This window comes from Condylura cristata, unplaced genomic scaffold (assembly GCF_000260355.1).
Source record: "Condylura cristata isolate star-nosed mole 26May11 unplaced genomic scaffold, ConCri1.0 scaffold00022, whole genome shotgun sequence".
In the NCBI taxonomy this organism is placed as follows: domain Eukaryota; kingdom Metazoa; phylum Chordata; class Mammalia; order Eulipotyphla; family Talpidae; genus Condylura; species Condylura cristata.
The window spans coordinates 4270361-4296381 of record NW_004567123.1 but is presented as its reverse complement, the minus strand read 5'-3'; the positions used below and the strand labels follow the sequence as shown (position 1 = coordinate 4296381).

Genomic DNA, 26021 nt, shown 5'->3' with positions numbered 1-26021 from the left:
CTTATTTCTGTTGTTTTTTTTTTAATCTAAAAGAACCTTCAAAATACTATTTACCATAAAATGAGTTGATAACTATTTAAATGTCAGTAAGACACTAAATCTAGGAGTTGGAGTTTTAAGTGAAGGTTAATCAAGGGCGTGAGGATTTGCCAATCTGCTCTCCAAAGCCTTATTTTACTGCAACAGCACCCCAGGGAGCTAATTCAATTGTACCTCCTGCAACTAAAGTGCATTAACATCCAACAAATTGGCCACAATTACAAGATACCAATGTATTCACTTAATACTAAGAAGCACAGAATAATTCAGCAAATGCTTGAAAAGCTGAGTTTGGAACCCACATGACTGCATGTTTAACAGTGGAAGACAAGAGGTACAGGGAAGTGAATCCCCAAGTCCTTTAGAAGAAACCAATCACAAAGTCAGTTTCTATTTCTTTAGAGGAAAAGAAACCTAACAACAATTGGGAAACTGAATATGATAAAGGGCAACATGAGGAATAATGGTTTTGTCTTCAAGTTTTTCATCCCTAATGAGGTATCTAATGATATTTCTAAGGGGAACAGAAGAGGAACAAAAACCAATTTTAAAAAATGAGCTCCTTAACAACTAAAGATTAAGGAAGGAGTTTATACTTTTTAAGACTTTCAAGCATCAATTATGACCAATTACTATACTTAGTCTCAATGGAGATGTTATTGGAAGCACACATATTCTCAAATCAAAAACTGGCTGTGTGCTCATCTTCAGAATTGCTTCTGAGATTGTGATCTGAGTTTTGAGTGACTTTTGGAAAATGCACGGGAGAGTGAGGTTTTCACTAGAGTTATTAATACAGTGTGGTAGCTTTAAACTTGCCAACCTGTAGAGCAGAGACTACAGAGTGCTGGCACACTGGACGAAGCACAAGTTCTCAAGTCAGTCTTCTCACATTATACAACACAGTACAACACAGTATGTGGGGACACAGTCAGGCTGTGTGTCCCTGGTAAGCCTCTACTCCTCAGTAGAAAAGGAGGTGGCTGCAGAGATGAAATGAGAATGAATGCCCCCTGGCTGCCACATGGAAAGATCCTCAAAGGCACAGATTTGGTGGGAGCATTGACCTTTTCTTAGTGTAGCAAACTGAAAAGTCTATTCACCAACGGCAAAACTATTAAAGGGATCGCATGAGCAAATATCACCAGTCCGTAGGTTACGGAACCACCCTTGGATGTCTGTAGGTGTGTTTAGTCCTGAGGTCATATCTGTCATCTAAGCACACACACAGAGACAGGAATAAAGGTTTGATATACTTTCACATACCACTGGCGGGAGTCCAGATTTTTCAGCTCTCTCAATAATTTTGAATTTTTCTTCAACAGATGGAAATTTTTCCTATAGAGAAAAAGGGATGAAAGAGATCAGGTAACCTCAGACCAATGTTACCTTTTCCAGGCAATTAGCAAACCTTCCTATTCCATTTATACATCTATTGGTCCATTGCCTGTCTCCTTCACAAAAAGATTTGAGATGGAAGTCTCAGAATGGCCTTCATTCTCCCTAAGACATTCAAAAGCCTTAAAGTCCCTTTACATCCATTACTATGTAGTGCCACTGGATGGTTATGCCTTCACTGTTAGGTCTGCTGTCAATCTCTTTTCCCCACCTCTGTTTCTGAAAACTCCATTCCACCATCAGGGTGTAGCTCAAGACTATCACTCCCCACTGGACTTAGTTATTGATCTTGAACTCTTGTATAATGCTATCTTTCACCAGAGTTGTATGAGTCTACCTTTCTCACCAGACTTAAGATGACACTGTGACTTATTCATCCTTATAGGCCATTCACAACTTTTGTGAAGACAAAAGCAGTAACAGACAGCATAATTAAACATCCATACATACAGAAAATGTTTGGTACCTTTTAAAATATACAACATATGTCTGGAATTTAATCTGCCACAGAATAGCACAATCTATTTTATTTCTAACTTTAATTCAGCAGCAGAAAATAAACTATAAATGCTAAAATAGAGAAAAATATCTACTCCTATTCTCTGTTTCCCCAATTCCAAAACGATAAAGGAACAATCATATCAAAATGACAAGTAATTGAAGACCTATAGTATACTATTACCTTCTATCCCAAGAATTCATTCCCAAGTCATCCAGCAACAACCTGCAGAAGTAAAAGGGTCCTTGGGGCTCCACTGGTGTGGGCTGCTCCTGGCTGGTGACTTTCATGGCTGAATTGGAGCTACACCTCTGAACATACTCGTTTTCTTGTGCATTCTGACGCAAAATAACCTTGATGATTTCTTTTTCTTGATCAAGGTTCATTCCACATGGGGGTGGGGAAGGTTCGTTTAGATTTAACTGAGATGGTAAAAGGCATTCAGGACTTGTATGGCCAATGTTTTCAAGTAATTTGTCGAGGACATCATCTCCCTCTTCAATTTGAGAAAAATCTTTCTGAGATCCAAATGTTTGATGATGCCAGCCCGAAATCAGGTATGTATTTCTGCCATTGGGTGCCAAGCAGCCTTCCAAAGGTCCATACAAAACCTTCCCATCCCAAGAGTATTTCCCTGAGATATCCCTCACAATTACTCTCACATTAGAGAGAGCACCCACTGGAGACCCGTCTGCTGGTCCTTCTGTGGGTGTCTGAAGGTAAGAGATGAGGGTGCTGTCATTAAAAACAAACAGCTGCAGGTTTGGACTCCGGAACACTTCCGAGGAGAGTTCAGTGGCTTCTGCATGAGCATTGTCATGGTTCTCGCTGACCAGGCTGTGCAGCACAGCGGGGCCCCTGCGGAGAGGGAAGTGGCCCAGGTGGTTCACCAGGTGGGCCATGACCATCCGTGCAGTCAGAGGGATCAGCTCGATACTTCTTCTCTTCCTCTCTGAACAGCAGCGAAGAAACAGAGAGGTGATAGAAAGTAAAAATTCAAACTGAACACAATCAGATTTTGATCTGTACTTAGAATTGTTGATATTTTAGTTAATCTGGAGTTTTTTTCACTTAATTTCATTTTGAGAGTTTCAAAGCATGTTTTAAGTAGATTGTAAAATCTACTTACATGAAGTTTTTATTCAAGGGACATTTAGAAATCTGTAGATATAGTAATAAATACAAAAGAAAGGTCCTGTCCTTAAAGGACTGAGTGCTCCAGAAGCTCTATGGAGTCTGAATCCAGTTGAAGAGGACACAGAGAGCAGGGCTTGGGGTTGGGGATAGAGTGACCTCTCTAATCAGTGGGGTAAAGGCAGATAATGATAAGGAAATGAATGAAACCTGTGGCTGCTTATATATATGAAGCAATCTGCTTTTAAGCCATTGTGGTGGTTTATGCTTTATCACTAGGGCATTTTAAATATTTGAGAGAATTTGATATATGAGTAAGTTAGGGATACTTGGAAGGCTTTAAGTAAATCTGTAGCTGATAATTAAATGTCCAAGAGCAACTTATTTACAAACAATTTAAAATTTTAAATGTACGGGAAGACAACAGTAGCATGTAAACATAACTCATAAAATATTTGAGGTATGAGAAACAGTAAAACCTATATTAAATCCACAAATATGCACTAAATGACTATTTAAACTTGAGGGTACATAGAAAAATTTGAATCTGTCAAATTTAGAACAGAGTTGTGCATTAATCTAAGAACAATTAAAATGAAACCTAATTTTAATAAAAATGTTGCCATTTAAATAAACTAAGATCTGGAATATGGGCTTAAAGGTTTGGGGAATACTTGATTTGTAAATTCTGAATGCAAAAAAATCAAATGTAAATACCTATAAATATGCTTTTTCATTTGAAAAAGCCATCCTCTCAGACATTAAAAATCCTACTGGGTTATTTATAAAACATTAATTGTATGACATTTAAATCCTAGAAGCAATCAAATCCTGGAGTCTAGGAACTTCTGTGTGACAACTAACAAGATTGTCCTGACTTTCTGGGGGTTCATTATCTTCCTTTTCAATGAGCACGAAATTATTTTCATTCAGTATGTGAAATGAAATTCTATATTTAAAAAATTCTCATCTTTTAGAAGCAAAGGAGAGCATCTACACCAATCTCTGAAGTTAACTGTTTTCTTCCCAATCCTTGTGGAAGTGTACATGATTTTCATATAGTGGAAAAACTTAAGCCATCAACTAATTTTCTTGATTTATGAAAGTGTTTGCTTTTGTGTTCATATTAACTTTCCAAAGTTACAGATGTTCCTTGTTCATTCTTATTTCATGTGAATGTATGTGCCATCAGAAGTGTTAAAGTCCCAACACACCTAGGGGCCCAGTGCTGAGTGGGGATGGCATTTTACAGTAGATTATGAAAATAACAAAAAAGTTCTAATTTGATAAAATTCAATGCAGAAAACAAGAAAAACAACTTTTCTCAGTTTTGTGCTTTCAACTTGAGATGGATATAATAATTTTTGTTTTAAATGAATGTGTTTTGAGTTCTCCAGTGGGAAATTAACCTGGATTCACACTAGTCAAGTCAAAATCAGAACACATTCAATAAAAACCAAAAATATGGTTTTGGTGCTAAGAAGTAAGAAAGGATAATATTTGTAAAATAAGTATTAACAGGGGCCCTCCCTGGTGGCACAGCGGGTTAAAGCACAGCACTACGAAGCTAAAGCCACTTCAGCATGAGTTCGATCCCTGGCCCCAAAGGTGACCCACATGGTGTGGCAGACCTCTCCTGACCCGCCCACTACTCCCCTCAGCAGTGTACTTCATCAGTCGGCCTGTTCTGCTCCCCACTCTGTCTCTAGTGAATTCTCTCATCACCCCTGCAACCTTGCCTGTATCCCAGTTCTGTATACATAAATAAATAAATCTTTTTTTAAAAAAAAAGGATTAACAGACTTCAGCAAAATCAGCTGCCTGACAGTTTGCTCAAAATGAAGAAAAATAATCCAGATTTCATTAATGAAGAACAAGTTCATGATTTCCACAAACTATGACAAATACCTTTTAAATATTTTTTTTCAGTTTTCTAAAATTAGAGATGAAATATAAAAAGGTAATTTTAGATTGCCCTTTAACTTTCATTTTTAAAAGTTTGTCCTCTCCCTTTGTAAGAAATTAGGTATTAGCAATCACACAATTGAGCACATGTGCAAGCTACTCCTTGAACTGGGCCAGAAGCCACCTCAGCTGTAGGTACTTGACTCATGGTTGTAACTCTACTTCAAAGTAGTAATTACAGTAAATAGTAGATAATGGTCTTTGAAGGAATCACTTGAAAATAATAAATAAAAATAAATATTGCTTATTGGAAACATTTTCTGAGTAGAAATGGTTTGGTTATGATTGATGAGTTATTATGACAGTGAATAAGAAAAGAAAACTCAAGTACAAGCACATTTAACCTAAAATTCCTAAGCTATTATTTTTATTTTCCTCTTTACCCTTACTGGGAAGTAGCACTCAGAGAATGGCTATGCATACTAGTATGTTTCTAGGCTTCTTTCCTTTGTTATTTAAAATATAAATTAAAAATTAGAAAACTCCTCTGCAAAATAAAAGATTATTTTTAGTGCTGCAGACCTGTTAGGAAAAGTTTGCATACTGTCCTCAAGTTTTCTGAAGAATGAATATTCAAGTCAGTGTTAGTACATCAAAAGAAAAGTGGTACCAAAATTAAAATGTCCATTTTCAGAGTTATCCTTTTTTTACACTAACATATTAATGCTGCTGTTTTCAAGGGACTAGTCATAAGTGAGGAACTTAGGCATAGCCATGTATGATGAGTGTAAATTAATAACTTTAGGAAAGATAATTTTCTTGTAAGATGTACTGCAAAGTAGGAAACAACAAAAGAAACAGATCAAGGGTCACTCTTGATCATTTAAAAATATATTTCTAACTGGAAAAGAAGTCAAGAAACTTTCAAATTTAAAAGGACAATGAACTCTAGGAAAAGGCAATTAAATAATTAAGCAAAAGAAGGGAGCCAAGAGGACACATGGGTATGTGTGTGTTGTACATTCTGGCCATGTATCATCTACCAGCTACACAACTTATAATGACAGTCTTTATGTTACTCTAAAACAAAACCTCAGAGGATAAACACTTTATAATTTGGGAACTTGGTCTCCTCACTGCAGGGCTCTATTGTCCTCTTCCTCCTCACCCTTACCTATCCTTTTCTGTCAGCTAAAGCAGGATAGCATCTGAAAGCTCTGCCCTGGCCAATCACCTCCCCCATCCACTGCCTGATCTGTGCTTAATCTCTTCACCAAAGTGCCATAAAAGGGCCTGTGCTGGATTCTGAAGCGCCACCTCGCAGGTCACCTGCTCATGCTATCTGGCTATAGAATAAACTGCTCTACCCATATCATGTGGCAAAACTCACTACCAAACAGGTTGCTGGGAAATGCAACTGCTCTGTTTTGGACTCCCTGAGCTTCTGAAGTACCCAACATTGCTCAGCTTTTGTAGCTTTTTACTCATTTTCTTCCCTTAAGCTCCTAAAAATAACTCTTGGTTTTTTCCATTTCCCTGACTTTGCTCTCCTGGTGACAGTCCCTCATTCCTTTTCTTTAAGGCTGGATATTCTAACACTCCAAACTTTTATATATATATATATTAAAGATTGATTTATTTATTTGTACAGAACTGGGGTATAGGCCAGAGATGTGGAGGTTGAGAGGATTCACCAGAGACAGAGTAGGGAGCAGAACAGGCAGATAGACGAAGTACACTGCTGAGGGGAGCAGCGGGTGGGTCAGGAGAGGTCTGCCTCACCATGTGGATCTCCTCTGGGGCAGGCGGGGATCGAACTCATGCAGAAGTGACTTAAGCTTCTTAGTGCGGTGCTTTAACCCGCTGCACCACCAGGGAGGGCTCCAAACTTATATTTTTTAAGACTTTAAACTTTTAGAAATTTAAGATTCACATGCACTTATAAGAAAAAATATAGAGATCCCCAATATCTTTCACCCAAATTGTAACATTTTGCATAGCTATGGTATAATATCACAACCAGAAAACTGACATCCATACAATTTATCAGTTTTCACTTGACTAGTTTTATATGTTCTTTGAAGTTGTTTGGTTCTGTGTAATTTTATCATATCCAAATTTAGACTCAGATTCCTATGATAGGCTCTTATCATTTTAAGTGGTGTTAAGTCCTGCTGATACCCACATGCTTCAAAATAGCCCCTCTGCTTTGAAAGGAGCAATCCTCAAACTATGACAAGTCAACCCTATTTCATGCTTCCTAATGCTCTCATAGTATGGTACACTTTATGAATTCCTTTCAAAGTGTGTACATGCTTCTGAGTCTGGCTTAAGCCATTCTCCATGGGAAAACCCCAGAGAAGTCCAGCATTAACTGGTCTTTCCCAGTAAATATAAAGTTTGTTGGATATAAGGAAATGAGTCTTTTTCTTTTTTAGGTCACATGGGTCTGAGACATAATTTCTCAGTAAAACAAAATTCAACTAATCCAGGAAAAGAGAAGGGAGGAGACGAAACAGGAAATAAAAAAAGGAAGGAAGAATTTGCTATCACAGAGGACTTTAGAAACCAGGATTCAAATAACTAGATTAAACAGAAAAAACACAGCAAGCATAGGCAAAGGCTATAATCCTTCCTTTTCCTGACCACAAGAATTACTATTCTGAAGACTCTCACCCTCTTCAACAGTAAGCAGGTTGCCCAAATCTGTTGATGAATGATATTGCAGCTGCTCAGAACTCTTCACATTTGCCAGTGGCAGGAAGGGGTCATAATCTGAGGATGACAGATCAGCCAGGGTCAGTGTATAATGACTCTGTTGTGTGTATGTACTCGAACCACACACACAACAGTGTAGAACCTGTGAAAAACAGAAGGGAATAGATGTCATAAAAGTTTACCAAACTCTCGTCTCCGACAATCTGTCCAAGTCAAAGTACTTAGGAGGTAGGCTTCTGACTTGTTAATAATTGTAATCACTGAATCTTTTTTATTCTAAACTATCTTCTTGCTATTACTATGTTTATTTTTGCTATATTTACTTCAGTGCCAATAAATATATTCTTGAAGCAAAAAACAAAAGTAAAAACATGCTTATTTTGCTCTTCTACCCCGGTTTACCAGAGGCAACACAAGTAGAAAACTAAATCAGATGAAGTCACAGTCTAGACAACCAGCACCCAAGGTGAAGGGCAGAATGGAACTAATTAATAGAGACCACTAGTGTATTCCATAATCATGCATGAATTTGAATTAGTATCTCTTGACCTCATAAATTGGAAGAGCTAACTTAGTATAATTTTTAACCTGGTCTTATTTTTCACAAGATTAATTTTCCTAAAAGCTCACTGGCTGTTTCAAATTGTAGTTTGCTGAAGCTCTATTTACTGCTGTTTATACTTGAAGACATATAAGCCATACAAATGCAAATCATTCTGAGTAAGCAAAAATGTATAAAATGAACTTATAAATTTGTACTAAATTCTATTTCTACATCATAAATAAAAAAACCTGATTTTTATTAAAACCAAAGTAATGCTTTAGAAAGAAAGGAAATCTTTTGGATTAAAGATATTTATGGACAATAAATTTACTCTTTTTAGATGACTACTTTTGATGTGCCCATAAGTCACAGGGCTTGTGTCAGGTAGGTTGATGGTCTCCAAATTCGGTTCCTCCTATGTATATTGTTTCTCAGGGACTGGAGAAACTAACTTTGCACATGGTTAAAAGTACCAAGAATTGTGGTTTGCAGAGAACAGTCACCTGAATATGTTTTTTCCTAGCAAAAAAAGTTGTATAGAAAAATTCTTATGGTACTTTCTTACTCATATAATCATCAGGCTTTTGCTATTGAAAGAATGACAGTAAATGGAAAAACCATAATGCAATACCAAAGTGTACCTATGAAATAGCAAAGTATTAGCAAGAATATGGAGCAGCTGCAGTTCCCATACACTATTGTTGATTATGTAAAGTACCAACAATAAATCTGAAAAATTATTTAGCATTCACCTGCTTTTATATTCTACAAACTCTACTTCTAGGTATTTATCCAACAGAAATGCATACATAGGAATACCAAAAAGCATGCTAGAATAGAGTACAGAGTAAATTACAGAGTATATTTTTATGGTCCCAAACTCTAAATTATTCAAATGTCCATCAATCATAGCATGTGACTTAATAAATTGTGATTTATTCTCACTGTATGATACTAAGTAGCCATGAAAAAACTACAACTCTTTACAATATGAAAGAATCTGTCAAAAATAATGTTGAGAGAAGGATGCACTTTAGATTTACTCAAAGACATATGAGTCTAACAATATGAAGTTTAATAATAGGGAAAACTAGTGTATGCTGTTATTACTGATAGAACAGTGGTTATGCCTGGATATGTGGATGGGTTAGTGATTTGGAGGAGGCACAATAAGGGCTTCTGGGATGCTAAGAATGTTCTGTGTCTAGAACTGGGATCTGGTGCTTGCCTTTTGAAAATGTATCAAGTTTTGCAGTTTTTTCAAGGCACATATTCTTCCATAAAAAGTTTTCCTTAAAAGTACAACAGTTATTTAATAAATGTAGAAATTATGCTAACTATATAGTGACTTCAATATCAATAAGCAATTTTAAGAATGATTTAAGGAAAGAAGTAAGTTCAAAAGGAAGAATTTAAGCAATTATGGCTACTTGACTTAAGCCAAGTTTCATATAGGTTTTAAGTTAAAAGATGAAAAAAGTATTATAAAGTTAATCCTAACATAGTTATTAAAATCTTTGAGCACTGATTACACCATTTAAAAATACATAGTAATTTTTTTCAGTAATATTCAACCACTGTATTTTTTTTAATTTAATACATGCTAAAGTATTAGTCATCAGTTATTGACTTAATCTCTTATTTTTACATTAAAGGTTGTTACTAAAAAACAAACAAAGAAAGAAAAACTCCAATAGAACTGTCCAGAACTATTAAAAATCTCCAACAGAACTATTGAAAAATAAAAATTATTTAGTGGACACACAAATGATAAATCTATGCATAAACAAATCAGGTTTTGCATAAGAATGGCTATAGAAGGGTAGTATGTATATGTGTATGTGCATATGCATATATATAGAAGGATCTACAGTAAAGGCCACTAATCACTAACAGGGAGTGAAACCCATATATTTTATGTGCTGTAACAAGGTTAATTATATTGAAGTGATTTATTTATTTCTTATATTTTTTTAAAGCAAGGAATTAAAGGTCATTATACATTTTTCTTCCTTTGATAACATGCTTTATCAAACTAAGGCTGTGTATATTCTTAAAACAATTCTTTCAAAAAAAAAGTAGATTCAGATCATATTACCTGAAAATTGAAGAAATACAATCAAAATGCAATTGTTTAACGTTAGCAGTCATATATCAATCACTTAGTAATTATTGCTTCTTTACAACTATTCTGTTTTCACCCTTTCAGTTATTCATTCCTTCAAACTGTTAACCCCATCATAAATCCTTTTCTAATGAGCATAGAGAAATAAGCAAATGTAAAAAGCATATTTTGGTCATGGTGACACTTAAGTCCACATTTATAATCCTGAGGTACAGCTCGAAACTCACCCTGTAGATATAATCCAGTAAGGGGGCTCTGGGTGAGTGATGTTCCTCCAAGGCTGCTGTGGACACTGGGTGGAGAAGGGCACTCACTGGCAATGCCATGCACCAATCCAAGAGGCACAGTAGCAAGGACACAATAAACTGGAAGAGAAAACAGGCCCAGTAGCTTACGTTACAACACAACTGCACTTCACTACAGGTTATTACAGATGCTAAAATTGTCCTGGCATAATAATAATTATTCAATAGGCAGACTAATGCCAAACAAATGCATGAAAGTTTTCACAGGAGAGATAGTTAGTGCCAATAGAAAAATGATATCCCTCATGTAACATTAGTTATCAGTCTGACACTTTTAAAAATCAAGTATAGAGAGGCCCTCCCTGGTGGCACAGCGGGTTAAAGCACAGCACTAAGAAGCTAAAGCCACTTCCATATGAGTACGATTCCTGCCTGCCCCGGAGGTGACCACATGGCGTGGCAGACCTCTCCTGACCTGCCTGCTGCTCCCTCAGCAGTGTACTTCCTAGATCTGCCTGTTCTGTTCCCCACTCTGTCTCTGGTGAAGCCTCTCGCCGCCCCTGAGCCTCTGGCCTATACCCCAGTTCTGTATGCACAAATAAGTAAATCTTTAAAAAAAATAAATTATAGAGAATAGATAGTTAATATACTACCTACCTTCTTATCTGTTTCTACTGAGGAGTACTCTGCGCTGGGTAAAAGAAAAGCAATGGTTGCCACAAGAATCTGCATAAAAACAAATGTGCGGTCAAGTAGTAAAAAGTTAACATCCAAAACAAATAAAGAACTCATATAAGTAAAGCAAAAGAAAATTATATCCAATTTAAAATGAGCAGATCTCAAAAAGCATTTTTCCAAAGGAGACATATAGATGGCCAATAGGTATACCATCACTAATCATTGGGAAATGCAAATCAAACCACAGTAAGATTTATCATCTTGTGCCTGTTATATTGACTACTATCAAAAAGACAAGAAAGCACTTGTGTTGGTGAGGTTATGGAGAAAAGAGAGTTCTTGTGCACTGTTCATGGAATTTAAATTTGTCCAATCACTAATGAAGAACCTCAAACAACTAAAACTAGAACTACTGTATGATCCACCAATTCCACTTCTGGGTATATATTGAAGAAAATGAAAACACTAACTTGAATGATAAGCACAGTCATTTTCAGTGCAATGTTATTTATAATAGCAAAGATAATGGAAACAACCTATGTGTTAACTGGTAGATGAATGGATAAAGAAAATGGGATAATTATCTATAATGGGATACCATTCAGAAATAAAAAGTAATGAAATCTTATGTTGAAAATAAGTTCTAATGTATTTATGTATGTGAATGCTTCAAAAAAGTTACAGACATATCCAACTGTTGTATGTTTGTGGGGGAAGGAAATGAGGATTGAAGATTCCTGTCAAGAAGGAAATTTTGTCATTTGAAACAACATAGATCTTGAAGGAATTATACTAAGTCAGGCAGAAAAAGACAACTACTGTATGATTCATATATATGTGTGGAATCTAAAAAAACAAAAACAAAAACAAAAATAATCAAGTTGATAAATACAGAGAACAAATTTCTTGCTGACAGAGTGACAGAGAAGAGAGTAGGTGAAATGGGTGAAGGGAATCAAAATGTACAAACATCCAGTTATAAATAAGGAAAGTCATGAGAGATATAATGCATAGCATGGTATAATGCAATGCATACTATAATTGGTAGTACTGCATTGCATATTTGAAAGTTGCTAAGAGAGTAAAACTTAAAAGCTCTCATCATAAGAAAAAGGAATTTGTTACTATGTATAGTGATAGATGTTAACTATAATTCTTGTGTGATCATTTCAAAATGTATACAAATATAAAAACTGAAACTAATAATGTTCTATGTCAATTATACCTCAATTAAAATAAGACATAATGGACCCTCCCTGGTGGCACAGTGGGTTAAAGCACAGCACTAAGAAGCTAAAGCCTCTTCTGCATGAGTTTAACCCCTGCCCCAGAGGTGAGCCACATGGCGCAGCAGATCTCTCCTGATCCATCCACTGCTCCCCTCAGCAGTGTACTTAGTCATTCAGCCTGTTCTGCTCCCCACTCTGTCTCTGGTGAATCCTCTCACTGCCCCTGTAACCTCTGGCCTGTATCCCAGATCTGTATGCATAAATAAAAAGATGTGGTAAACATATACACGATTACTCAGCAATCAAAAAAGATAAACTCATTCATTTTGCAGCAACATGGATGGAGCTGGAAGGGATCATGCTTAGTGAAATAAGCCAGAAAGAAAAAGAAAAATACCAAATGGTTTCACTCCTAGTAGGAGCATAAGGGACCAAGGGAAAAAGAAAACAACAAAACTAATACTGAACAACTATATACCAGAGACGGTTTACGGGGGTTGAGTGGGGAATGGGATAAAAAATGGGGGAAGTGTACTGGACTATGGTTATGGCACATAGGTTATTTGGTGATGGGAAACCCATGGGGATTACAGCTGAGATGGAAAAAGGCACAAAATGATGTAAAAATAAACTATTATTTAAAAAAAAAAAAGCAAAGCAAATTTAGGAATATGTGTGACCTTGAAACTTTGGAAGGCAATGGCCAGTTTCTATTCTATTTTACTGATGGTAAAAACTGGGGGTTCTAGAGAAACGAGTATTTATTTCACAAGACTTCTATCATCAATCTCCACACTTTTCACAATGAATTAAAAAAAGGCAAAAATAATTTTGAAAATTCTCTCATTCAATTCCCTTATAAATTATCCCAGGTTTCCATGTGCTGTCCTAGTGTACTAGCACTGCTTCATTCTCACAAGTAACCATTATGATGTTACATTACAAAGTTATCCTAAAACCAAACTTTACATCTTACATTATCTTATACTCATATGTCGAAAACTATTTCACACTAGGCCATTTAAAGTCAAAATTCAAAGATTTTTGATGTATTGTTAAAAGAACAAATTGGCTACACTGGTAAAATTTATTTAGGGTAGAGAGAAATAATCAGTAATATTTCTTCTCTCTCATGTAATTCCACATGGGGACCAATCAATTTTCCTTGAAGAATTATCAAGGAGTATGTAAAGAACAGAGAATCTGTAAGAAGTGCAGCTATAAAAACTAGTAAAACGGACGTGCCTTTCCACCAAGCACCTGTGGGGCTGGTGGTACCTGCTCCTATACAAGTAAAGACCCCCTTGTCCCCATCTTCGATGGGAATATCACTGAGCTGATTCTTCCTGTCCCTGGTGCACCTCTCCTCTACCAGTTGTCCCCACAGAGTATATTACAGCAGCCACCTCATTTCAGCTGGGTAATCACGCCACAGCAGAAAGTGTGGTCTTCTGTCTGGGAGAAGCTACTGTTTTCCACACGAGTACCCCCACGGCATCTCTATGAAGGGCCATCAGGAGCAGCTGCCTACTCCTTGTTGGCACCATCCAAATTACTCTCGATGAATGAAGTCCTATCTACAAAAGGTCTCTTTGTTGTGGTAGCGTCTGCCTTTCAAATTCCCCAAATGGAAGATTCCGCCCTAGAACACTGGTGGCTTCTTCACATAGTGCCTGGGATCACAGCTGAGAAGAACCAAAGCAATTTAACCTTAAAATGAATGAATGACTCACATGGCAATTTAATAGTCAGTTCTCCAATAATGGTTTGAATATGTATAGTTAATTAAATATCAATTCTAATAAGCAATGAAAATAGCAAATAATAGTAAAACTTTTTAAAAATCATAAGAAAAAGGCTTACCTCTGCAATTTTCCGAGGCAGAGAAGTTTCAAACAGCTGAAGCTTTTCCCAGTAGGAGACTAGCAACTGAAGAACATCACAAGCTACCTGAGCCACAATTTTGTTTGGAAACTATGAATGGAAAGAAAAGCCAAACTAAATAATCTAACATGACAAGTACATAATTCTTAAGAAAGAACAGTTATTCCTTCACGCAGGGATGCATTTTTTTGTGTAAATTTATGAAAAATGTATTCCAATGCCAGTTAGTTTATACGTGATGATTGTTCTGTAACAGCCTCCTGTCTAGACTAACTGCATTAATTTACATAACATTCTATAGAAACAAGGAGCTCGCATTTGAATCATTTGGAAACTGAAACCATCATTTCAAATGGTTCATGGAGGTCACACAATTTTTGACAATTAGAGAAAATCAAAATTCAGTGTATTATTATCACCTGCATACAGAACCTCTTACAAGACTTTCATTCATTTTTCCTTTGATAAATCTTCACTAACAGCTTAGTGACATCGATGTTATTGTCACTTTACACAGGAGAAACAGAGATTGATCAAATAATTTTCTATCCTATGAAATTGAACTTAATTTGCATGTAATACATACCATGAAAAGTGAAAACAAAATGGGATGGTGAGACCATAATTCCCAAGTATATTTAATTACATTAAGATGTTTTCTGAGACAGGTCACCACCAAGACCTTCTGGGTGTTTCCGTTTCCTGTGACATAATATTCACAAGGGAATGGACACTCAGCTGTCTAATTTTTCATGCCAGTGGTGCATGAAAGGGGTGAGAGTACCCTGTGCTTCTCTCCCTGGCCAAACCTGGGATGACACTGTTATCCAGACTCAATGCCTAGGATGAGATAGTTAATCGCTGAGCCTATGTATGTCCTTTGCTCAGGAAAGCTGTGGATACATAGGTGAGAACAGCTATGGGTGTTGGGAGGGGGGAAGGTGAGAGGGCCACACTGTAGAGATGGTGTTGTGGAGGGTGCAGAGAGCTAAGCTGGGCCTGAAAAAATGCAGAGGGAGCCTGTGTTTCTTTTGAGACAAGACACAGGCATTGAAGCAAGAGAGGTAGCTCTGGAGGACTATAAGAGGGTGGTATTAACAACACAGAGAGCTGTACGGAATGGTGGGTTGAATAAATCATCCATTCACTCTCTCCTCTAGTGCCTATTCCTAAAGTACTGACAATGTGCCAGCAATGAATTAAAAGCACAAGGCCAAGATGAGCAGGGCAAATACAGTCACTGCTACGAGGAGCTGACAGTCTCGGGCAGGCAGAGACCTGCTTGTGTGTGTCCCTGAATGGGATGCCACGTTCCCTAGTCCAGGTCAGGAGGTCAGGTCTGAGTGGAGACTGATTCCTCAGGTGGCAATATGGAGAGCAGAGATCTGTGGGATCTGTGGCACCGTGGTAGGAGGGCTCAGGGAAGCTGGCCCAGAGGCTCAGTAATGCGCAGAGGGAAACAGCTGTGTCAGAGGTGGCCTAGACAGCAGGTAGGATGGAGTGTTCAGGACTCTATGGCTACAAAGCATGGTGAGGTGAGGAGGAGACAGTCAATTATCTCCTAAGACAGAATAAGAGATGGAGCAGCAGATGGGGCTGAACATCAGGGATTCGGAGCTCCCTCTTCTTATTCATGCTGCCTGGGAGACAGGGTCAAGCAGCTTGCATGACTCTGAACCCACATCACCATTCTAGTGCCCTTCTCTTCCCCTGTGCGATGCCTACTGAAACTCTGTAAAGCACAGCTCTGGCTTAGAATATATTTTGCCACTTCTACCACTCAGACACTACTCCACCAGAGCCAAAGATAGCTGAGCGGAAGTCTCCAGGCAGTTGAACTGTTCTCACACTGTTTTGTTTACTGTGTAGCCACAGGCTGGTTTTCACTGATGCCCCATGGGGAGCATTTCGCTAGTCCACACTGACCATGGCAGCCATTATCCAAGGGAACACCAAGACCAACTTAGACATAGGTTTCTGAAGGGCCTGGCTCCAGTTTCCTGCCACCTAACCCTCTCAATTCTCCTCCACCTTTCATTTCTTTTCCGGATGTGGAGCCCCAAGTCTCCCTGAGGCACCTCTCCTCAAAGTGGCTGCTGTCCCCTGCCCTTGTCTCTATTCTTTCTCTTCTATTCTTGATCCTCTCAGATACATGCACTACAAAGGAACCCAGGGGGCACAGCAATGCAGGCAAAAGAGGAAGGGTGCAGTGGGCTGCACCAGTGACAGGACTTTTGTTGATGAGTTTTCCCATTTTCATAAAGGTTAAAGGGAGAATTGAATTGGCTAATCCTGGCTCATGGATTTCTTAGCAATTCAAGCTGGAGCAAGGTCATGGCCTGTCTCACATCCATTTTTTTTTTTTTTGATTTCTACAACAGAGAGAGCAGAGGAATCTATGAGGTGGGGGATTTGATGGAATAGGCCATACATTGCTGGGACACCCCTGACTGAGCAGGGTTCAATAAATGGCAGGCTTTTTTTTTTATGCCTTACATTTTTCTTCAAAACTTTGAAACATTACAGACATTTTGAAAATTTGTAAAAACTAAAAAAAGTCTCATTTCATATCCTGCTACTCAACCTCTATCTATTTTCTATTTTTATATCTGTATCTCTCTTTCATTCTCAACTTTAAGATTTTTTTAAATCTAGAAATGTACATTTAACACACATTACATTTCACATAGATAAACTACTGATACCCAACTTTTTTACTTTAATGAGTGGCAGGAGTATTTTCACATTGCAGTTGGCAAAAGCCCAGACTCAGAGCCAGAGGACTCTGTCTTTTGACCTGGGAAAGCTCCGTAGCTCCCACTCAGCTTACTTTCCTCTTCTGTGAAGTGGAGGTGGCAGTGACCCTCCAACGTCAAGGGTGGCTCTAAGGAGCAGAGGTCAGCGTCCTGCTCTGACTAACAAGAGCACTCCTCAGCAATGTCTTTGTGGGGTCAATTATCTATTCCTGCTGTAGAAATCAGCAGCTATCATTTTTCTGCCACTCAGGATATAAATGGCACCCTCAGGTGTTGCAAGGAGAGAAGACAAAAGTGACAGAGAGGGTTGTTAGGTACTATACTTAGGGAGCAGGAGGTAATCCAGTTTGGCCAGGAGAAGAGGTGGGTGAAAATCTGTCTACAAAGGCTGGCAGGGCCTATAATCCCCTTTGGGTTTATAGCACCCTTGGGCTAAAGCACAACATTGTGGCACAAGGGCTGGTACAGGCCTGGCAATGACTGTTCCAAGTGTCAGCTGTGTAGTGACTGTGACTATTATAACAGCATAGGCAGGTAACAGATAAGAGTAGAAAAAAGCCTGTATTTTGATATCAGAGAGCAAGTTTAGGGTTTGAAATTGGCTTGACCTAGCTGCTGGTCCAGAGTCTTGAAAAAGTTTTTTAAACTTTCCTGTACCTCAGTTCCTCCACTGTGAAATGGGATACTTAACTTCACAACTGAGACTTCCATAAACCCTAAGCAGAGTACCTGGCAGAGACTGGGCATTCACTGCTTTGAGCAATGCTAACTATTCCCACTATTTAAACAGGAGCCAGTCTGGTGGGATTTGAGCTCTGGTTTATGAAGTGGCCTAACAGCCCATATAAGTGATAGTTCCAGTCACTTATACCCACGTATTTTTACAATTTAATTTGTCTGAGCCTTGCTTTGCTCTCATGTAGAATAGGGAAGGAAGAACTGTCATAAAGGTTAATAAGTGGTATTTAGGGACTATCAACATGTTGGCCAAGTGTGAGTGCCCTGTAAATACAGTTCTTCTCAATAACAAATCAAAGAGAGAAAGGTGTTTTAAAATTACTGAGGCAGGCTCTCCCTGGTGGCGCAACAGGTTAAAGCACCACATTATGAAGCTCTCCAAAGCCACTGCAGCACAAGTTCAATCCCTGGCCAGGAAGCTGACCCACATGGCATGGTAGACTCTCCTGACCCACCCACTGCTCCCCTCAGCAGTATACTTTGTCAATCTGCCTGTTCTGCTCCCCACTCTGTCCTTGGTGAATCCTCTCACCCACCACATCTCTGGCCCATACCCCAGTTCTGTAAGCATCGCATGCATAAATGAATGAATAAGTGAATGAATAAATAAATAAATAAATAAATCTTTTAAAAAGAAATTACCCAGGCCTAGCTGATGGTGAGCACACTCAGGACTCCTGACCAGAAACTGTCAGGTTTTTCCTGGTCCTGTTAAGAAGGTGAGGGCATGCAATCTCACTTTCGTATCACCCCCACCAGCAGATGACAGGTATCCTGTCATAGGAGATATCCAGTAACCAAAAGAAGCTCAACTGACTACACTGGAATCATACAGCTCTGTGATGACCAGCAAAATAAAGATGGGACTAATTCAAACTAAAAATGGTTGAATACCTGGGATATACCTCAAATATACATCATGAACCAGTAGTACCTTCAAAGTAACACCTATCACATTGACAGCTTCTTTTAGTTGAGGGTGGCTTGTACACTGTGCAAGTTCTTCACATATCCAGATACCAAGGGAGCAAATGGCAATGCATCTTTTGAAAAAAAAAAAAAAAAACAACTTATGATATTTAATGTATTTTTTGTGATATTTTCAAATTACAAATATGTTAAATCTTTTTATAGAAAATAGAAAAATTATAGATAAAGCAACAGAAAGTTTTCTTAAGAGAAGAAATAAATAAATGTCAATAGACTAGTTTTCAGGACATAAAGAACTAGATAAAGGCTAGTACTTAAGTATTAATGAAATAAGAGGTGTATATTCTGTTTATACAGTCCCTATATTACTTATTATTGCTGAAACCAACTTTTTATTACATTTTATTGTGTCAAGATATATTTAAGGAAGAAATGGATTAGAAAATTGTTGGAATTGGCTATATAATTGGTCTCCTTACAATAAAATACATGGTACTTACCACAAACAGGAAAAAAATATCCTAGAGTATCTGAAAACAACTTTCAAAGTGAGTTCCACTGCTATTTCCCTTAAACAATGTTAGATAAAATAATTTTTAAGTCGCATAGTCCTTTAAAAATTGCCTTTCATAACTCTAAACCATTTAAAATGTTAATACTATTTGGAATTAATATATTCAATTATCTTTTGCAATGATCAAGGTATCACATTTTTTCCCTTAAAGTCTCCATATAAAATTAATTACTTGCTCTCAAACCTATTCACTTTCAGAACAAAAAGTGGATTCAAACCACTACTTGGAACTAGACATTAGCAGTATTCTTAAGACTAAGCTGACACTGATGTCAAACTAGACATACATTTAGTTCTCCATACTGAAATGTCCTTTGTCTTTTATATAATTCAGCAATATTATATATTATATATATTAAATATTATTTTAAGGCTTTAAAAATACTTTATTTTACTGGATTCTCACCTTTTAAAATTAGGACAGAAAATGTGTTACATAGCAAGTTTACTTAAATTGTCTTTCAAGATCATGTTATTCCACCAAAATTCATTCAGTAAAAGCAATTTATAAGGCATGTCAGTTATTTTCTGTTTCTCCAATAGCAGCATTACACAGGAGTTACATGTTTCTAAACCTTCCTTACTGCACAGAATTCTCCAAACCTATCTTCTCTTGCCAATTTCTATGCTTATTCTCAAAGAAATGGCACTTTATGATCTTAGACCTAGGTACTCTATATTCTTTCAAAAAGTCTTTTTTCTCTCCAGTTTAACAGAATTCTGTTTAACCCACTAAAACCTATATAATTTGTAACTATATTCAAAATCAATTTTCACCAACTGAAGACCCTCCTTTTCCTGTTATAGTCTCTCACCCTTTGCATGCATGCATGTGCACATTTGTATATGAACACACATTTATTTTTAGAATTCTTAATCTACCAATTAAATACAATTTGTTAAGTGAAAAGATCTTTCATTTTATTGCTCTATTAGCATTATGCAGAACATTTGTAAACCATACAAGGGTTTTCTAATCTCAGCTCCCCTCACGACTTTTGAGTTTTAAGCCTTGATTATAAATAGCATTTTCAAGCTATTCTTATTCTCTTTTTATCATTTTACATTCTATTTAGCATTTGCACATTTTAATACTCTAAGTTGTTCCCATGCTTAGAGTTTTCTGTCCACTAAGGTTCTCTGTAACTTCAGTATGTTATTTCTTTCTCAATCCAAATGAGTTTTAGCTACCAAGATAATACTTTTCTTTTTTAAGATAATGGCAGTACTACTCTCAGTTTTATTCTATATTTTTAATACTACTCTCCTGATAATGGTTTGTTACATGCCATCTCATAATGCTCCAATTTACATAACAAAACCTCTCTTTTTCTTAGCTATTGTCATTCACAATTGTAACTCTATTTGCTTAATTTTTGCTGCTCTTATTTGAAGTTTTCATGTTTCACTTTGTTTGCTTATCTAAACTTACCTTAATTTCATTCTATGACATCTCTTATAGATAACTAAGGAAAACTGATCATATCATATACATTTGTTTTCTATTTTTAGTTCCACAGAAATTTGATTTCCTATATTAAAAGAGAGAGAGAGACAAAAATATTGCTAAAACTTGTTGGACATTTGAAAGTGGTGAGGGTGAGAAAAGGAAACTAAAGAATTTATTCAAAGTTTTTGGATTGAAAATCCATTTGAGTAGATGAAGCTACTGTTTGTCTGAGGGAGAGGAAATGCAGAATCAAGCATTGGCTTGATTCTTGTGTTAAGTCTGGATGTCTTAAGACATCTATATTGAGATGGTAAATAGCCCATTACTATGTCTAATATAGAAGGAATTCACAAAATGGGCCAGGTAAATAAATTCAGTATCATCAGAAAGTAGGTGGTAATTCAATTTTGTTTAGAAAAAACAGCACCATCTAGAAAAGTCACTGAGAAGAGACAAAGTCCTAAATGTGAGTCACTCTAACCATCCAGAGATTAGGCAGAAGAGGGAGACAAGAAAGGAGTAGCTGTTGTCATATAACAGAAAATCAGGTAAGGGCCTGGCATTGTTCAGGGAAAGGGTAAAAACAGATTAATTTCAAGAGTAAAAACAGATTAATTTCAACATTAAAATGTCTACAGTTAACACTGTAAAAGAACTGAGAGTTTGTGATTTTTTATAAAACCCAGGAGTAATAAGTGGAATGTGGAAAAATATATCTGAAAGAGAAAGGAAGAGGAGAAGGAAAGAACAGGGGAGAAATAAAGGAAAGTAAATTAAAGAAATTTTGAGAAGGACCAAAAATAAATAATAAAACTTAGATTACAGACCTATATCCATGTATATATTAGTAACTGTAATAAATGCAAAAGAATTGTGCTTCAGTTAAAGGTAGAAATCAGAGAGGATAGATGCATAAAATCAAGCATGTTTAGTTTTTGCAAAGATATATACAAGCAAAGAATACAGAAAAATTAAGCTTTAAAGGATAGAAAACTATAAAAGTAGCTAAAGCAGCATCAGATAAACAGTTGTTAAAACAAATCATCCTTAAAGATGATCGATCAATACAGGATCGGATTCACAGAGATATGATAACTAAATTTCTATGTAACCAATAATGTAGCTTCAAAATACAAAAAGCAAAAATTCACAAATATGTAAGAGAAATATTCTATAACAGTAAGAGATTTTTAACATCTCTCAATAAAATCAATATGAGAAAAATTATAAAGGGTATGGAATATTTAAAGAATATAATTTAAAAAAACTAACCTAGGTAAAAAAGAATACATCTAAAATATACTTTCCCAGAATATATGGGACATTTGCATTAACTATAATGGGACATAAACTGGATTATAAAGTAAATATCAACATTCAGAGGTCATTATCAGACAGATAACATTTTTCAACCACAAAATTAGCAAAAAGATGAATAGAAATAACCGTATGTTCAACAATTAAAAAACTTAGTTCTAAATAAGTCATGACTCAAAGAATCATCATGGAAACTGAAAAAGAATTACAAGAAAAATAATATGTATGATAAAGTAGCACCTAGAAATAAACTATATTGTTTATATTTGTAAAGAAGCAAGATTGAGAACTTACACTCTAAGTAAGCAACTTAAAAAAAAATAGGGCTTGGTAGAATGTAAAGAAAGAACATAGAAAGAGCAGAAAGTAGGAAATAAAAAATTATTTAAAATAGAAAGGCTGAACAAAGACAAAAGTTCATTCTTCGAAAAGATTAATAATGTTTACAGATGTTTACAAATTTCTAGCAAGACCAGTGAGAAAAGGAGATTACACAAAAAGTATCATATTAAAAAGTATATAGAAGTGATAGAGATAAAAGATATTAAGAGGATAATTGAGACATGTTTGCAGGTATAGTTCAAACTTAAATGGAACAGACAAATTTCTAGAAAATTTTTATTTACCTAAGCTGTCAAAAAACACCTTAATATTCCTAAAGCCTTTGAAGAAAATTAAGAGTTAATCTCTTCATGAAGAAAATACCAGAACTAGATAGTTTTACCATCAAATCTACTGAATATCTAAGAACATTAACTGACTTTACAAAAACTTTTGTTGACTTCATTTAGAGAACAGAATAGCACTTCACTCATTATAACTTGTAATCAAGCCTGGTAAGGAACAAATGGGAGAAGAAAATTACAAGCCAGAAGTGACTTTCCTCAATAGAATTTAGCCAAAGTAACTGAGTTTACTGCAAGGTTATTTTAAAATTATCAGGGTGATAATAAACTTGATAATGAATTAATTTCTGGTAATGTCAGAGTAGAAAATTTGGGCTAAAGTTCAATTGAAGATAGCAGATGATACTAAAAAAAAAAAAAACTTCAAATTATCAAAGACCTAACAAGACAATGATGAGTGACAGACCTGTATGGAGTGAGAGTGAGTTGGAAAGAGCAGAGGGAGCAGGCATCAGTCAATTCCTGGGAGGGAGCAAGGGGTTAAGTGAGGCTTCTGGCTGGAAGTTGATAGCGCTGTAAGTTGAGGGTTAGAAATGGCTACTCCCCCATGCTAGCATTTTCAGCTTTGGGGAGAAAAGGCAGGAACTTTTCATTCTGCAAGTATCCCAGAAAACCTTGTATAATGGCCACAGACTTCCAACAATCTCATGTCTTCTAGAAGCAACTGAATTATTTCCAAACATTGCCAAATGTCTGCTGTGGTTAAAAAAATCACTTCTGATTGAGAGACACTACCCCATCAAATATCATTTTAAAAGTTTATTTAGTTATCCTTCCATTTTTGTATTTAAAATAATAAGGAATACATTACAGATCTATAAATCTTATTTTTTAATATAAAATGTACTATATAATCTTTTGCATCTTATTGTTTTCACTTTAGTAATTGTGTGTTTTAGGAAAATTAAGTAAAGTATTTCCCTGACATAATTCTTATACTTTTTAGTATATATAAGAGTAATGTGGAAGAACAAGTGTTTTTCAACATTAAACATAAATGAAAATTCTAAAATAGTTTACATTTTATTAAACACTTACCTTGCACATTCATTTGGCTCCTCTGTGGCATTCTTCAGTAAAATGTTTATGAGGTAATGCTAAAAACACAAAGATATGTAAATTAAGTAAAAACTTAAAGAAAAAAATTTTTTTAAAGTTAAAGTAAAAGCTTTGTTTTATAGTCAGTTTCTCTGATACTCTGATCTGCTTCAGGCAATAGAAGCTATAGAATGATCAGGGTGAGAGAACTTCAAGGGTGGGAACCACAGGCTTAGGAAGCAACATGAAAGGTGGTCTCTGGCCATACAGTACAGAGGTTATTACCACTCTGGGCAAGTAAGCTAGCTTAAAGATGAGCGGTTCTGGGTATGCAACAAATGAGACATCTAGAAAGAAATTCTCAATTTTCTTTTAATTTCATTACATTATATCTATTACACTGTATGCATTACAGATTATCTCTTGTAGTCATGATAGATAAATAGATGATAGATAGATAGATAGGCAGGCAGGTGGGCAGATAGGAAGATGTATTCTGGTATTTGAAATTTTTGTTTGTTTGTTTATCCCAACCTCAGTTGAGGAGAGAATAAATTCTTAACTTCTATTCTCCTAGGAATAATTTGGAACTTCAAATTAGCAGGAGTATTTAATCAGTAAAAAAGTGAGATCAAATATAGAGTGTATTTGAATTATTTCTTATAAATTCATTTGATGCGCTAGTGCAGCATAATTAAACTAATAAAATTATTACAAAGGATAATTTATTGTGCAATTATAATCCACAGGCATAATAAACAGATCTTAACAAAAACCCTGAGGACCATAATAATCACTTTTAACTGAATCTAATACATATAAATCCCTCTAAATAGCCTTCTAAAAGAACTACTGAAACATTTAAATGATATAGCAAAACTCTGAGGCATAAGTAGATACTAATGGAAGAAATAAACATAGAGCTGAAATTATAAAATGCTAAAGTTTGGATTCAGTCAAATGCATTATTTACCTTGACATCGTCGGTTCCTGTAATGACCTCATTAACTTCTGGCACTGACTGCAACAAAGGGATCTCCCGGTAGGTATTAGGAAAGCAGACAAGAGAACCCAGAATGGTGAGAGCTTCTGAACGGGGCGCCTGCATACAAGAAAGGGAAGCACACAATTTTCTATTTGTAAGTCAGAAACTTTAGATAAGCTCCACGTTTTACTTTTTCATGGTTTTGAGAGGGAACTGATAACTGTTTTATCCTAGATAAAAAATATTAAACTATACCTAGTTATTTTCTCCCAGGTGAGTAAGTAGAGAATTTTCCCTAAATGAAAAAGCAAATTCCCAAAGAATGGAAAATATCACTATAGTTGGATAAACAAGCATTGTAAAAACTGGTCTACAGATAGTGAGAAAGGCAAGTGATTTACTCATGACTCATATTTTAGTCTCAATGTTCTTGACAAAACAAAGTAAATTATATTAACTTCATATTATTTTTGCTGTCAACAGAGTTAAGAAAAATTCATAATGAAGTATGACTGCAACAAGTTGTCAGAAGGTAGAAAAAGACTGTTTCATCAAGAACTATTTTACAAAACATCATTTGTACGTCAGATATGTATATCTGACTAGAAGTGAGAAACAAAATCACTGTCCATTACTGTAATCATGTATTAAAGAAGGCATTTTACTGATTTCATTTTAGCCCACACTTACTAGCATCAACCGCTAGCCAAGACTGGGAAAAGGTACAGGATTATAAAAGTGTATCATCCATCTAGCCATCCATTCCTGTCTATCTACTATTATCCAATAATTGCAATGGCGTAAGACTTAAAGAGTCCTTTCTATGCCAGCCTGGCTATAAGTGCTCTACAAACATTTCATAATGGAATGCCCTCAACAACCCACTGAAATTTAGATTAGCATCATTTCCAGTGTATATGTGAAACAGGTTCAGAGAGGTTAAACAGCTTTACAGTATCACATACCCCAAAAGTGGCAGACCCTGAATGAACTGACACTTTCTAACTACAGTTTCCACACTTGTCAGCATTTGGAGTATGAAATGAAATAGAGCTTTCCTCCACTCAGGTGGCACTATGCTGTCTGGGGTTGTGATCAAATCATAGCAGTGTGTTATATTTTAGCTTCATTCTCATCAGCACACAGGTA

The 26021-nt window shown here is 36.2% G+C and overlaps 1 protein-coding gene across 1 annotated transcript in view; it reads right to left on the bottom strand.

Moving 5' to 3' along the window:
- Positions 1-26021, bottom strand: part of RALGAPA2 (Ral GTPase activating protein, alpha subunit 2 (catalytic)) — a 285916-nt gene that overhangs the window by 102496 nt on the left and 157399 nt on the right. The window contains exons 25-33 of the mRNA XM_012728090.1: positions 24861-24989; positions 23888-23946; positions 18827-18935; positions 14378-14488; positions 11265-11333; positions 10590-10727; positions 7652-7835; positions 2120-2888; positions 1306-1377 (exon numbers count right to left, since the gene is read on the bottom strand). Coding sequence (XP_012583544.1) covers positions 1306-1377; positions 2120-2888; positions 7652-7835; positions 10590-10727; positions 11265-11333; positions 14378-14488; positions 18827-18935; positions 23888-23946; positions 24861-24989 — 1640 coding nt within the window. The remainder of the gene's footprint in view (positions 1-1305; positions 1378-2119; positions 2889-7651; positions 7836-10589; positions 10728-11264; positions 11334-14377; positions 14489-18826; positions 18936-23887; positions 23947-24860; positions 24990-26021) is intronic.